The following is a 16,715-nucleotide window of genomic DNA, read 5'->3' on the forward strand; positions in this document are numbered from 1 at the left end:
CATCCCACGTAGAAAGTTCTTTTGTAAAAGAATTCATTATATTGAGTTCAAATTTCTAACTTATATTTAAAATAATATTAGAGATGTGAGTGAACATGTGTGCACGCTGCTGTCACTCCCCCATCCTGACCCGCTCTGGTTACGATCGCAAGCATTATTGTATTTATTTAATTTTTTAAAATTTAAAGAAGATTACTGTAACCTCATAAATTTGAGGTATCAATATTATTGAAAAATAATATTCACTTGCAAATTTATATGAGAATGCATGCCATAGGCACTAAAATTTTAAATTTTCAAAATATATGTTATTCATATATGTAATAAAACTACAAATTATTTTATCTCATTATTTCATTCATGAAAGTAAAAATGCATTATATCAATAACAAACAGAATAACCACATTTTTAATACATGTGTAAATATACATCATATCATTATATATACATAATATGAAAAATATAGAAAACACAATATAAAAAGTGCAGGGGTAGGGCTAGATCCGGCCTCCAAAACACCAAAATCAAAGACCCATCTTGGGACCCGATTAAAACTTCAAACCCACCCCAAGCAGGATAGGTCCAGGCTGGAGTCTATGTCGAACCAGGTATGTTGCCATCCCATCAGAATAATAAGGATTGTATGTAACCATCTGTTTCATTTTTGACTTAACTGGCACAAATACAACTTGCAATGTAATCAATTGGAAGGGAGCAATAGAAGTTAAGGCCTTTGCCTTATTTTGTAGGTTAACGACCATCAGTAAATGCACGGAATTCAGACCTCCGTACGTATAGTAAATTGGTAAATATACACTAACTGTCTTGAAGAAAAGCATCTCATAGAGGAGAGGAGATGTTATGCATATTCCGCTTAAATAGGGGGATTTAATCAGCTGCTAGAGCGGCAATCTCATACCTGACTTCTTCCAAGTACTCGTTTATGGCTATCACTGCATGCTGCACACCTCTAATGGCTTCTTTGAGAGCATTATCATACTGTGCATCAGCTTCAGCCTCTTCTGTCCCTGAAGCTTCAGTTATTTGCTGGATGTGCACGCATTCATGTCCTGTGGACTGCCTAAATCTGCAGTTCTCATGGCTGACCAAACGTTCTGAGGGACGACCAGCCTTCTTCAGCACTTGAATTGTAGCCGTCTGAAAGCACATGCAGCAACATGTGTTGGAAACACACTAAATAACAAGATATCTTTGATACGCAAAGTAGCAACACTGTTTAGTATCAAAAGTTATGGAAATGTACTTGTCATTTCTTCTCTTCTTTAATCAATTTAAGTGAAAGAGGTGATGTTCTTTTAACATGTTTTATAGAATCTATGCAATCAACTTCAGCTTGTGAGATGGACCACCAAAACTGGGTTCAGGGTAGGCATATATTTATTCATTTAACCAAATAATAGTCAGACACAGTTGTCCTTTCCTTTTGCAATCAACAATATCACGAAAATTAAACTACAATATAAACGAGAGGTTTCCTAGTTAGAAATTTTTTAGCACTTACATTTTTTGGAAGATATTTCACATCTGACAGACTAACACTTGTCAAAGAGAAACGTAAAATGGATTTACTAAGTTTTGGTTCAAAGAAATACTTGAATTGAGGAAAAAAAATAGCTATGCATATTTGACAAAATATGTTCTTTCTCCTCTAATAAATTCTAGGGATAATTACACTGCTTTATTCTCCCCTATTGTTTAGTATAATTACATGTAGACCTCCTGCAATTTAAGAAATTATACCAAGCACAAACATGACGTTTGTTTTTATCCGACAGATAGATTTATCTATTACTAAAATTTACAAAATTTGCAGCCATCAGCAAAAAGGTTAAATGAAAATTCATATTACTCTTGATTGACTTATTACGAACTTATTGCAAGTCAAATGAATCTCATCCAATCAAACTACCTTTCACACGGTAATACATGTGAGTAGGTACATCTTCACCCTTGTAAAGGTAGTTTGGTAACATGCATAAAGGCAATTTGGTCACAAAAGATTTAGGGTAATTACATTTACACCCCTTAATCTATAGCCTGTTTACACCGACCATTCCTATCTTTTAGATAATTACACATACACCCACCAAAATATCATTATCACTTGCACAAACCACCACTTACTTTTTTGAAAACTTACACACCCCCCATAAAAATGTTAGCATCATTACACAAACTACCCCTATTTTTTGGCATTAGAGGTAGTTTCTTTAATTATGCAAAAGACATGGCTGGTTTGTGTAAATAGAGCATAGGTCAAGGGTGTAAGCGGAAATGTGAAATTTCATTCACTTTATTGCTGATGTCAACAAATTTTGTCAATTTTAATTACGGGGGGATCTATTTAATTGGGAAACAAACATCAAAAGTACATGCAATATTCCAAACCACAGGGGATGTACATGTAATTATACCCAACCTCAGGGGAGGGTGGTGTAAGTAACCCTAAATTCTATTAAACTTGGGTGTTTGCAACTTGTTTCTATCATAATCGTATGTTGTTCAAAGAAAAGAAGTTATTAATAAGAAATCTTTAGCAAACATCCACTTTGTACTAATGATCACTCAGTTGAACTAAAACATCATCAAAACTTCCAAATCAAGAATTATTTTATGGTGCATAATTCTTAGTTAGGTCGTGTTGTGTCAACTGTTACTCAATAGTCCATTTAATCAACATCAACACACTTGAGGATCTTCGATTCGAAAAATATATTAAATTGACCAAGATTTTTTTATTAAATCATCATCTGAACCAGAAAATAACCAATCATATTACAACATATTGAGCTCCAATCACAAAAGAAAAATGTAAGTTCAAAACTCATTATTTAACTAAAGCATAACTTCTATTTCTAATCTTTTTACAAAGAAATAAGCACACGACAATAGGCTGCAGAGGACATGGAAATGGGTTCGCTAGAAGAAGACAGAGATTATTAAGGTAGCCCAGAAAATCCGTAATTCAGCGTAGGGGTGAATTAACTTTCGTACATTATCCCATCTACTAGACCATAAGATACATATTCAATTATTGATTGATGTTCCATAAAGAAACATTTTATCGAAAGACAATACGAACCAAAAGTAGTGAGGAGTCCTAACTGACAAAAAATGTAACCATTTGCCAACAAATAACACAAGCATTTGGGTGCAACTTCTTGGAAGGCCTTTTTTGGTACAGGTCATCACTGTTTTATCATCGCATGGACTTATGACTAATAGCATAAGATTGTTTGTCGAGACTTTCTTGAAACAGCTTAGGGATTAGAATCTATAAGCATTTCATGTATTAATTGTCACAAAGGGAGATGAAATAGTACAAAAATGGACAAACATGCTACAAAGTCATTATAAACTATATTACCAGGACACACAGTGTGCGTTTACTATATATTAAGTGTCAGCGCACAGAATATGAAAAAATCCAACTATAAAGATGGAAGAGTTGATGTTTGGATCAAAACCTTGAAAATTGGTTTGTTAGCCAAAGCAAAGATAATTATATGAATGCACTAGGAAAGGAAGGCACATACAAAAGACAGAATGACATCACTAGACTTCTTACAAGAAGAATGACAAACTGGAAGAGATTCATAAATTTCTTTCTAAGTTAACATGTACTTCCACAACTGACTAGCAATCCGTAAACCAGCATAATTGTCTAGAATATTGGATATAAGCACAAATCAGAAACCTCAACAAAGTCATAGTAGATAAAAGCATTTCAAAATTTTCCAAGAAGGCAAGACAAGATAATAAAAGCCAATTGCAATGAGGAAGATATACCAAATGCAATTTCTCCTTTTCTTGTGCTTGAACTGATCTGAGCAAGCGAGCTAGATCCTCTCTGCAACAATCAGGACTAACGAATAGAGATTCCATTTCAAGTACCTACATCGATGAAGGCATTTTCACATACACAATGAGCACCAAGGCCAACTAAGAAACTCAAAGAACAAATGCTTCCAAACACCACACAACCGGCTATTACTCCATGGTACTGGAAGCACAAATTCATAAATTAGATAAGAATTTTTTAAAATAGGAGAATGGGTGGAGACACATAAGTCTTCTTCAACTTTTTAGTTATCTTTGACATTGACTTTTATTAGCATCAACCAAGCAGTCACTGTAACTCTCAATATATGACACTGACCTGTTTTGAACAATCATTGAATTCAAGAGTTATCTCACTGCACAGCTGCTGGTACGCTAATTCACCCCCTGAAACCATGTAATCTTCAAATCCCCTGGCACACACATGAAAGAGAAAACAAGTGAGAACAATTTAAAATATATATAACTGCTGCAAACCAAGCAAAGCTATCCAAATATTAAAAAACAAGCCAAAAGGTATATAGACAAAAACATCTGCTATCAGTATAACATGTTTCAGAGAAGAAAGCTGGCTTGTTACTTTGAGCATTGTTGGAACCTACAAATAAAAGCCATCTTCTTTTCTCCCTTTTTCTCTCATTTTTTCTTCCTTGTAAGAATAAATTGCTTCATGTACTCTTGCACTAACAGGTCGACTGAAAAGCCTCGTGAACACCCACTGAGAAGAAGAATTAAAATTGTTCTATAGCACTGTCAGAATTCGTTAATGTCCATAAACTAGAAGCACTATTGCTTTCACAAACCACATATATAACTTGATCCTGCCTCAAAATGCTAAATACCTGACAATCATAACGCGGGATAGAAGTGATATACATGCAATTTGAATCATAACATACCCACACACATTCACACATACTTATTTAGGGATGCCCGAATTAGGCTCCATCAATTGTACTTTGCAAAATGGGTCCTTCATACAGTAGCTTCACACACACGCATGCACACACAATACTCCTTTATCCATAAATCCCAACCTCCTATAGTCTACAAAATCAATATTGGAAAAGAAACCGCAACTATTCCAGACATTCAGTATGGGTACCGTTTAAGGCGGGCATAAGCGAGAGCTCGGCGCTGCTGAACAGCGAGGAATCTACGGAGCAACGATGTTATTGTCTTTGAGGCTCTATTAGTTTCTGACCCATTTTCATCTTCAACTTGAATCTCCATGGTGCTGGTCTCAGGTTCTGATATGGACACCTTCTTCTCAAAATCCTCCATCACCACACTTTTTTGGTTTCAATTCTTTATGAATTTATTGATTTCTCAAGTATGTCGAATTAGCATCAAAATGGAGAGTCCGGCCAAGGGTTTCTTAATTCTTGCTGGAGAGCTAAAGATAAATCAATTTTCAGAATAAAAATGGTTAACGCCGTTATATTGACAAAATTCCATATTCTCATTTTGTTTTATCATTTTTTCTGTAATGAATTATAATTTTGTTTTTTAGGAAATAACATAAAGAAATATGGGAAAGTATTTTAGCTATACTAACATAAAACAAAAAAGTCTTTTTAACACACAAACACATTCTTGACGTTAATGTTTTGTTTTGTTGAAAATATTTTTAATTTATTTTTTTACTTTTGAAGTTTCTATTTTTGGGAAATGTAACATGTTAGTTTATCTATAATGTATGAACACGAACACAACACGACGACATGCATACGGTATGATATGGATACAGCAACACAAAAAATATAGAAAAATTAAGACACAACACGACATTGTAACAACTACAGTAAAACCTCTATAAATTAATAACTTTGGGACCATGAAATTTTTTTTAATTTAGAGAGATATTAATTTATCGATAAATTAGTATTTTATTAATTAAAAGAGAGACATTTTAAATTCAGCAAATTTAATACATATGTATTGAAAATAAATGAATTCATATATGTTTCATTGATTATATTCATGAACCAATCAATTCTTTGTAACTAATTAAATATATTCATTGTATAATATCAATCTATTGTATACAATTAACTATTATATTCATAAACGCATGTATCAATTTATTGGAATTACTTAAATACATGTTTACATCAATTCGTTGCACTTAAATAACTATTATAACCAATTAAATATATTCATGCATGATGAATGAAACATATACTATACAAATCTCAATATGAAAATAAAATAATTCATAACACCCAACCATGTCTTCTCATCTAAAAGGCATCACAAAATCATCCATTAATGATCAAATGCGTAAACCAGTACAGACTTCATATTTTAGCAAATTACCATAATATTTATAATTGTAATATTTACAAATTATTAATTTAAAATTTTAATGGGGCCTAGTATTTATAAAGAAATTTTTCGAAAAATTATTATCTTATCATCTTATCGAATTTGTTGATTTTTTACAAAGGCCCAAATCGGGACCGAAAGATTTTATTATTTTAAAGAGTTTATTAATTTATAGAGTATTAATTTATGGAGGTTTTACTGTATATAATATAAAATTTCATGATAAAATATAAAATAGGTATATCTTACATCTATATTTTTAACCAAATATGATTTAAAAATTATACATAATTAGTTTAATCCAAAAAGTATGTAATGAAAAATATTTAATATTCAAATTAATTAAACCATCATGACTATCTCCCAAACTTTTAGTAATTTCTTCTCAAAATTTTTAGTTGAGATAAGTGAGTTAATTCTTTTTATCTTTTATTAATCAAAATTCTTTTTTTTTTTAAATAAAAAAAAGCCCAAAACTTTTTTTTCGGAAATATATTTTAAATGAATTTCTATATGGCGATTCATTATAAAAATTATGGGATTTGAGATTAATATAAATGGATTTTTAGAATAAATTACATATTTATAAGTTCATTTTAACAACATGAAAATAATTTAATAAGTTGACATTTTTCAATTTTATCCTATTAAAAGTCTATTTTTAATAACGATAACTTTTTTGAACTTGTTCTAAATGGATTTTTAGATACAAAAGTCTATTTAGAAAATGTAGCAAATCCTTCCTATTTAAATGATTGATGGAGGATAATTGTTTAATTTTTTGAACACAGAAGAGTAATTTACTAAATTTTTTTTTAGTAAGGGGTATTTTCTCATTTCACATATCATAGAGGGTAAATAACATTTAACGCTTTTAAAAAATATTGATTATTTGATGGTTAATATTAAATGAAATTTTGGTCGGGGGTATAATCCACTTATCAAGAAAAAGGACAAAAATGCCCTTCTTTAGGGTAGGAACAACAAAAATGTCATAAAATCCGCGTGTTTCTAGTCGGGTGGTGTCTCGCCACCCAACCGGCTCCATCATACCGGTATCCAGACCTGACTGATATGTCCAATATCTTACCACACAATCTCTAACATTAGGGATTCTGATGTGACAACATGTGGCCCACTTAGTATACTACATTTGGGTTTATAAATACCCTCCCTCCAAAGCATTTATTGTATGATTCATTTATTATTTTCTAACTCATTTATTGCTTTAGATCACTGACCTTACATCTCGAACTCGAACTGACTTGAGGTGTTGGAGGGTCATAGTCGGGGACGAACTCGACTAGCCTCACGTTTTTTTTCTTCTCATGGACCACTGCGATATCTGAGAGGGGTGCTGTGAGCTCAAGACTTGAGTGGGTTGGCATATTCCGACCCTGATTATCTAGCGCCGTCTGTGGGAATCCTAAGAAGCGCCTATTGAGGAGAGATGGAGGAAACATCGAGAGATGTGGCTAGTGGAGCAGAGGAAGATACAATAAGACAAGGAGATCAAACTGTACATTTAACTAGAAACGAATTGCAGAGGTTAATGGAGGAGGCAGACAAAGATGCATTAATAGAATATGAGAGAAGAACCGCTACACTTATTGCACGAGAAGCAACTAAAAACCAGTTATTTAAAAAAAAGGAGATAGAAAAGGAACCACAGGAGATCGCAAATAGAGAGAAACCTGAAAAATTCCATGAAACTGAATTTTCTAAGGTGGGTCTATTAAGAAAGGTAAGGCAAAAAGAAGAGAGCCAAGAATCCCAAGAGCGGAAGTTGACAATGTGGGATGACAAATTGAGTGATTAGGCAAGCAAATTGATAAGTTAAAAAAGAGGCGAGGAGAGATTGTGGATCAGAATAGGAATTCTCCTTTCTCAAACAAGAAATCGTTGAGGTGGCAGATCCAAGCTTCAGAATGCTTGACTTACCTAAGTATGATGGAATGAAGGATCCTCAAGAACATGTGGTAGCTTTCGGGTTGGTAATGAATTTGTATGGTCAATCCAATCTTATTAATGCTAAGTTGTTTATTACTACTCTTATAGGGAAAGCCCAAGAACGGTTTACTAAATGGGAGTGTGGAGACATAAGACAATTGGTACAGAAATTTGCTTTTCACTTTACAAGCAAAAGAAAACAGAAACGATAAGCAACGTACCTATTTGCGGTAAGACAAACGGAGGATGAATCGTTGAACAACTTTATTGTGAGGTTTAAAATGAAACCTTGGAGGTTCAAGATCTGACATGATGGTAAGCGTCCTAATTCATGGGTTAAAAATAGGTCCCTTTGTGTCAGCCCTCGCGTGTGATCCACCAGAGGATATAGAGCAGTTAATGAGGATGGCACAGAAATATATAGATGAAGAAGAGACGAATCCGATGAAATATGGAGAATGGTTGCATGCAAGAGTGAGGATTGCACAAGAGAAGGAAGGGACATGCGAATGAGATCGGAGAAGGACCGAGAGCTACAATACCAACCGAAGTTTCACAAGTACATACCTTTGGCGATAGGGATAGAGCTTTAATGATTGTTGAGAAGTCTAATTTAATGGAGTGGCTGAAGCATATTAGGTTCACACCAGCCAAAAACATTTGAACAAATATTGCGAGTTCCATTGAGAGAGGGAGCATGAAACCTGAAAGACGAGATAGAAATGTTGGTAAGATAAGGCTACTTTAAGTAATGTGTGCTTGAGCCTAAAGGGGGAGAGAGGGATCGCAAGGTTGGTAGTAGGAGAATGCGGAGTCAGTCAAGAAGTAGGGATAGACTCTAAGGTAAGGAAAAAGAAGAAAGGAGAGAAGTAGGAGCTAGAGAAAATGCCCCTGTGAAAAGGGTGATACGTACAATTGTGGGGGCACCGATAGGAGGAGATTCAAGGACAATGAGCAGAAATATGAAAGAAACACTCGATCAGATCAAAGGAAAGAACTGATATTGAATGTGGAGCCGAAGGAAGAGATAATATTCAAATATAAAGATCTAAACACTGAGATACGATTGCAGAATGACCCAATGGTGATACGGATGTGAAAGGATCGCATGGTACGGACTGGGAACGTCCTAGTGGAAGGGATAAATAAAACGCATACAACAATTAATTTAAAGCGCAAAATAAATAAATCCAAGGGGTATAGCCTTGGAGTTTCAGGGTGTTCGATATAGTATGAAAATTATACAACAATAAAAATTAATCAAACGAGGCTATGGTTCGAAAAAGTGAAAGTAGAAGCATAAATTAAAATCGAAATTTACCTTTTAAATTTCGAGCTTTCAACCAGTTAGTTTTGTTGAATGTTCGCCCGAGATTCCGACGTAGGAATCATCCAAAGATGATCCACACCATACCAAAAAATAAAACCTTGATTCGTTTGCTAGAAGAAATCAAGATTGAAAAACTCACCCTAGGTGGGATGAGAGGGGTGGCCAAACACAAGGTGATGGAGGAGGAGTCGTGTTTTTTTTTTTTTTGTATTGTATTGTGTAATGAATTATTACCCTAATAATCATACACAAAATATATTTATATATACTTAAATAGATAAACAAGAATGTGTTTAGATATCTTCTATTATCTATAAGATAACTTTTCAATCCATTCCACCTAGAGAAGAGTCTAACTATGACCAAACTAGCAGTTTCCAAAAATACAATTCTTTGCTCAACTTTTCCTCCATCAATTTTGCTTGTGGCCTTAATCATTGGGACAATTTTATGTAATATAAATTCAAGGCCTAATGAATTTTAATTAAATCTAATTTTGTAAAATTTATTTAATTGAGCTCACTAGGTATTTAATCCAATTAAATTCTCAAGCCCAAATTCTCCTATTAATTAATGGAATTCAATTCTTTCATTAAATAAAGACAAGTCCAATTTATCCATCCAATAGACCCCCATGTATGAGTAATCCAATTACTTACATCTTTTGGAATTAATTCTAAATTAGTTCTTTGTTCTTTCTTGGTGATTTGTATGTGACTTTTTAGGTTCACCTTTCAGCTAGACTTGGGCTAGTGCCCAACACTATTATTAATTAAATCTAATTTAATTAATATTTCTTGATTAACCTTTAATCAAGAAAGCTCGTCATTATGGGTGGCCGTCTAGCAACGGTCCATGGCACTGGAGACTAGGTGAATTTTTATGTGAACATTTAGGCTCTCGAGTCCATATGGGTAGGGTCCTCCCATCTACCGTCTTCCAACATTAGTCTAGGGCATGAAATTAGGTGTCGGTTCCCATCTAAGCTAGGCATCTATGCTTAATAATTGAGATCACGTTACGCCAAGTTTCTCGACATAGGGTCCTTCTTTTTCTATTTGATCAACAAATATGGTGTGAGAATATGTGACCAGAAAGCCAATTGGAATGACAGTTTGTGAACCATTTAGCAATCTTAATGAATGTGATATTATCTTTAATGAATGTAGTAAGCACTCATCTGTGGCACCATGTATTTGTTTTGTTTACTATTTATGTGGAACAGTGTTTTAACGTCACAACAAATGCCACAGATCAATTGAACAACCCATGTAGGTGGGCTGTGCATTGGATGGTAGCTATGAAACCAACTTCTAAGATTGGTCTAAAATGTTCCAAGACGAGGACCTCGAGACTAGGCATCGAGAGTTCTATAGAGACTTGAACTAAGTATTGGATTCATTGGATGAGTGTCGTGTTTCATCGACGACATACATGGGATGTCTATGCAGTTTTAGTGGATTAGTTGACAAGGTTGTTAACTGATTGAGCTGACTCGCGGGATCGTCATGTGGAAACCTTGGAGGCTTGGTCGGTATGCTTGAACTCCCAGCTCTGATTATATAGGATTAGTCCTTGGACTTGACAAATCATGACAGTCGCATGCATATGATCGCTATATCTTGGATCTGGCAAGAGATGACTGTATCTTCGATGTGGTCATTATAAGGCTTGTTGAGTGTAATCGGAGTATGTAGTGAGGATGGTGGATTTCAAGATAGAATTCATTCTCTATTAGTATATGATAAATATATCCCCTATGCGCTCTAAGATGGTTTAGACTATCTAAGTCTATGGCCATAGCGATTGGTCCAATAGGAAATGGTTTTCTTTATCGATCGATAGAGTAAAATCATCGCAAGTATTCAGCATAGTTGCCTGGTCCAGAATGGGAACCGAAGCCCAATTCCATGCCCTAGACTAAGGCTGGGAGATGGTCGATGAAAGTACCGTACCTGTATGGAACTCGAGAGCCTAAAAAGTTCACGCCAACATTCACCTAGCCTCTAGTGCCATGGACCGTTGCTAGACGGCCACCCATGGTGACGGGCGTTTTCGATTAATGATTAATCAGAAATAGATAGTTAAATTAAATTTAATTAATTATTTTTATTAGACACAATGCCCAATTTTAGCTAAGGGTGAACCTAAAGAGTCACACACAAATCACTATAGAATTTGTGGAATTAATTTGGAATTAATTTGAGAAGAAATAAATTAATTTAATTGAATTAAATTAAGCAAGGAGAATATATAAATGATTGGATCATATATTTAACAACCCATTTGATGGATGGCTCAAGAATTAATTAATTGGATTAATTAATTTTGATCTTAACAACTTTAAATTAATTAGATTAATTAATTAGGTTACTTAATTAATTGATTGGATTAATTATTTAGTGTTTGGGATTAGATTTATTTAATTGGATTAAATGAATATTTGGACTTTGTTGGGCTAAAATTAATTTAATTAGTTACTGTCCAATGGACTTTGGTAGATTTAATTTGATTAAATCAAGCCCGGTGCAAATTTGAAGTCCAAGCCCATTTAAGGGAGGTTGGAGCAAGTTAAGAAGGAGTTGAAACTCCTCACCGTGATGAAAATGATGGAGTGGTTATTTCATCATGGTTGGGGGTATGCATGTGTGTGTATAGGTTGCTTTGGAGGCAAGCTTTATAGTTATTAAATTTTGAATTCAATTGTATGTAATATACCAAACTACACATATCCGACCTAATAGGTACAAGAATTCTGAGTCTGACCAGTCAATTGGAGTATGATCCAAAGACATAAAGAGAAGAGATGTAGGACATCGGCTTGGATGAATGGCTTGGAGCCATGAGATTCGACATAGAGTACAACTAGGCTGAAACTTCTTGTATCTGGAATATACATTTAGACAAAGTCATGCAGGGTATGACTCAAGTTGAAAATGAGTTGGAAGGTTAGTGGGAGCTTAGTTGTGTTCCTAGTGTTTTAGGTGTAAACGTCTTACTCATCTAGAATGATGTGAAGATGTTGGGAAATACTGAAGCACAAACATTATTCACACAATTCCACATGAAGGAATTGGATTCTTTCCCTTATTATAGGGCTAAGTTGTCCAAGACTCAATCTTCGTGGACTGATGAGGAGCTTAGAAAGAAGTTTGACATTTCCTATATCTTTTGTTGTTGACAACATGTGTATGTTGTTCGATGCACTAGATCGAATGTTGTGTGTGCTTTGAGTATAACAATGGATATTGGGAGTGTATCGAGAAGGCACTACATAGCCGTCAAGATTACTCTTTAGTACCTGAATAAGGATTAAAGAAGTGTTCTTGATGTAAGTTAATGGAGAATTGATTCTGGAAGGCTATGGCGATACTAGCTTCAAGTTATATGTGAATGGTGACTAGTCTCAATTTGAATGTACACTCAGACTAAATGGTGATCTGGTGGTTTGGAATGGTTTCAAGCGGGATACCTCAATGGTTTTCACCATGAAAGATAAATGTATAGTGACTTTAATAGTTGCTCAAGAAGTGTTTTGGATGAAAAAACCACATCCAATGGTTGAATGTGGAGCCCAACACGGCCAAGCCAGTTACCTGGAGGATAACAACTAGACAATGACACAAGCAAAAGGGCCAAGATCTCATCACAAATCGAAGGAATATTCTTAGACGCCACCATCAGTTTGGAACGATGGTAGGAAGAGGTAACACGCGATTGGACCATGTCACTTCGGCAAAAAATATGGTAGACCCGTGAAACCGAGTAGGTACCGCAGATTGCTAACTCAGATAGGTCTGAAGATATGGGCGATCGGCTTTAGGTCAAGTAGGAGATTGTTAGAAATGGTGACCAGAAAGCTAGTTGAATTGGTGGTTTTGGGAAACATTAGAAATCTTTATGAGTGTGCTATTATCTTGATGAATGTAGTAAGCATTCATATGTGGCACTATGTGTTCGTTGTGCTTCTTATTTATGTTGAATAGTGCTTTAATGTCACAACAAATGCCCACAGACCAATTGAATAACTCATGTAGTTGGGTTGCGCATTGGATGGAAGCTACGAAACTAACTTCTGAAGATTGGTCTAAAACGTTCAAAGTTGAGTACCGTGTTTCATCGTGACACACATAGGATGTCTATGCAATTTTAGTGGATTAGTTAACAATGTTATTAACTGATTAAATTGACTCGCGGGAATCGTTATATGGAAGCTTTGGAGGCTTGGTCGGTATGACTTGAATTTCCGGCTCTGATAATACAGGATTAGTTCTTGGACTTGAGAAATCATGGCAGTCGCATGAATATGATGGATCTAGCGAGAGATCACTATAAATGTGGTCATTATAAGCCTAGTCCAGTGTAGTCGGAGTATGTAATAAGGACGACGGATTTCAAGACATAATCCATCCCATATCAGTATATGATGGATATATCTCCTCTATGCTCTGACATGATTTAGACTCTCTAAGTCTATGACCATAGCGATAGATCGAATAGAAAATAATTTTCTTTGTCGATCAATAGAGTAAACTCATCTCAAGTATTCAACATAGTTGCTTGGTCCAGAATGGGAACCAACGCCCAATTTCATGCCCTAGACTAAGGCCAGGAGATGGTCGATAGAAGTACCATACCTGTATGAAACTCGAGAGCCTAATTCACCTAGTCTCTAGTGTCATGGACTATTCCTAGACGGCCACCCATGGTGACAGGCGTTTTCGATTAATGATTAATTGGAAATAATTAATTAAATTAGATTTAATTGATTATTTTTGTTGGACACAATGCCCAAGTCTAGTTGAGGGTGAACCTAAAGAGTCACACATAAATCACTATAGAATTAGTGGAATTAATTTAGAATTAATTTGAGAAGAAATGAATTAATTTAATTGGATTAAATTAATTCAAGGAGAATATATAAATAATTGGATCATATATTTAATAATCCATTTGATGGATGGCCCAAGAATTAATTAATTGGATTAATTAATTTTGATCTTAACACCTTTAAATTAATTGGATTAATTTATTAAGTTTGACTTAATTAATTGATTGGATTAATTATTTAGTGTTTGAGCTTAGATTTATTTAATTGAATTAAATGAATATTTGGACTTTGTTGGGCTAAAATTAATTTAATTAAGTATTGTCCAATAAATTTTGATTGTGCTTGATTTAATTTGATTAAATCAAGCCTAGTGTAGAGTTGAAGTCCAAGCCCATTTGAGGGAAGTTGGAGAAAATTAAGAAGGAGTTGAAACTCCTCACCATGATGAAAATAATTGAGTGGTTATTTCATCATGGTTGGAGGTTATATGCATGTATGTGTGTATAGGTTGACTTGGAGGCAAACTTGGTAGTTATTGAATTTTAAATTCAACTGTATATAATATACAAAACTACAAGCATATCATGTGTAACCAACACATAAGCCACGAAATTGGCTCTCTTTTCTCTCCAAAAATATTCTCCTTTTTGTTCTATATTGAATTGGATTCTATTTAGAACATAAAATATTCTAAAAGCACTAATCAATATTGTTAGTTTGGAGTTGTTCTCCTTCTTTTTCTTTGTTCAATCTAGCAATAGAAAAAGAACTATATCTTTTCCTTAGTGTGGTATGGACAAACTAGAGGGGTTCTAATTTGGATCCTAAACTGAACGGAATGGAAGAACGTAAAATGAACAATGCACGTTGATGCTCAACTCTAGAAACAAAAAGGTAAAGTTTCATTTTTGTTTCTATGCTTTTTGTTACATCCTCTAGCCACTTGTCTACCATCTTTATATGTTGATTTTTATGCTTTTGATAAACACCGAACGCCCGAGAATTTCAGAGGGAACACCCCTTTGAACCATTTTAAATAACTTCTTTATTTCACGCTTCTGTCGCGTTCTCAGGCCATACCTATTCTTTCAGTGGTATCGGAACCTGGTTCAGTGTTATGACTTCAGGATTAACATGTTATTATGTGTTGAGCATGAACAACATGTTTAATATGCTTTTGGAAAGTATAGTTTATGGCTTGAAGCATGTATGTGTTTAGAAAATATGTATTAATTTTGCTTTTAAATTATGGATATCTATGCATTTTTTAAAAATTGAATTTTCTATAAATGATGATTTTATTTCAGTTTTTAATTGCAGAAATTAATAAAAAAAAAAGAATTTTGAAAAATGGAGCTTCACAAGCATTGCTGCCCTACCGGCCGGTCATTGGCCAGCAAGGCGCGCGCAGACGCCCTACACCCTAGCGCGTGCGGCCAGCAGCAGACGGTCGTCCGATGTCCGAACGGTTGGGCCATTTTGTGCCTTTTTTTAAAAAAAAATGGATTTTTCTATTTTTGGTAATTTTTTTGAAATTATTATTTTTGGCAAATTTTAATTTTAGTTAAATTAGATTTTTCTAAAATTATATTGTGCCTTAAGTTAATTTGTAAATGATTTCCAAACAATTAACATGTTTATATTCGATATAAATGTGTTAATTATTGTTTATTAGATAAACAATGGGGATGATCACAAAGCTAATTGGCCGAATGCATGGTTTAATTTTATGTTGGGTGAGGCCAGCATAGCTCTTTATTTTAATTCCTTCTTTTGTTTTTAGCCTTGAAATAATAAGGCTTACTTTCTCCCTCCTTTTGTACTCCCCCCAACTTTTGATTTGGATTTTTCAATTTCAGTTGTAATGAGTGTAGTTAGGAAAGTGAGGTTTTATTTATTTTAAATAAATGTAAGCTTCCAAGGAGATGAAGGTCTAGACCCATTGGATGGAGCTCATGATTGAAGAAGAACAAAGAGGAAGGCCCATTAGAATGATAATGGGTTACTATTTTGTAATAGTTAGGGCCACACCCTAGATTGACCATAGACTCATTGTGGACTCAGTAGGCCACTTTAGATGGGCTTGTGATCATCCAACAAGAACGTGCTAGGCTTGTTTCTGCATGTGTTGTATGTTTTAGTATTTGGAGTATGATGTGTTTGGAATGCATCTGTTTATACTTAATGATTAATTAAAACAGATGCATGAAAAATTTTATAATAATGAGGTCTCGGTTACAACAAACTTAACTCTCACTTGGATGGTCCAAGTTAAATACTAGGCCCATAATGGATTAAAATTCAAATGGTTTGATTAAATCCAAGCATTCCGTCCACAACAATGTGGTGTGGATGCTACTTTCACCCATTCGTGGTCTCATGAGTCGTGGCACGTTTGGAATGGAAGAAAGCTA

At 34.4% G+C, this 16,715-nt stretch overlaps 1 protein-coding gene across 1 annotated transcript; it reads right to left on the reverse strand.

Annotated features, from left to right (window-relative positions):
- On the reverse strand, positions 391 to 5,281 carry LOC105172296. The gene is made up of 4 exons (XM_011093680.2): positions 4,968 to 5,281; positions 4,182 to 4,275; positions 3,812 to 3,916; positions 391 to 1,159 (listed from the first exon to the last, which is right to left on the reverse strand). The coding sequence occupies exons 1-4, from the start codon at positions 5,144 to 5,146 to the stop codon at positions 890 to 892; spliced, it is 648 nt and encodes a 215-aa protein (XP_011091982.1). The 5' UTR covers positions 5,147 to 5,281; the 3' UTR covers positions 391 to 889.

Source organism: Sesamum indicum, linkage group LG10 (assembly GCF_000512975.1).
Source record: "Sesamum indicum cultivar Zhongzhi No. 13 linkage group LG10, S_indicum_v1.0, whole genome shotgun sequence".
Taxonomy (NCBI): domain Eukaryota; kingdom Viridiplantae; phylum Streptophyta; class Magnoliopsida; order Lamiales; family Pedaliaceae; genus Sesamum; species Sesamum indicum.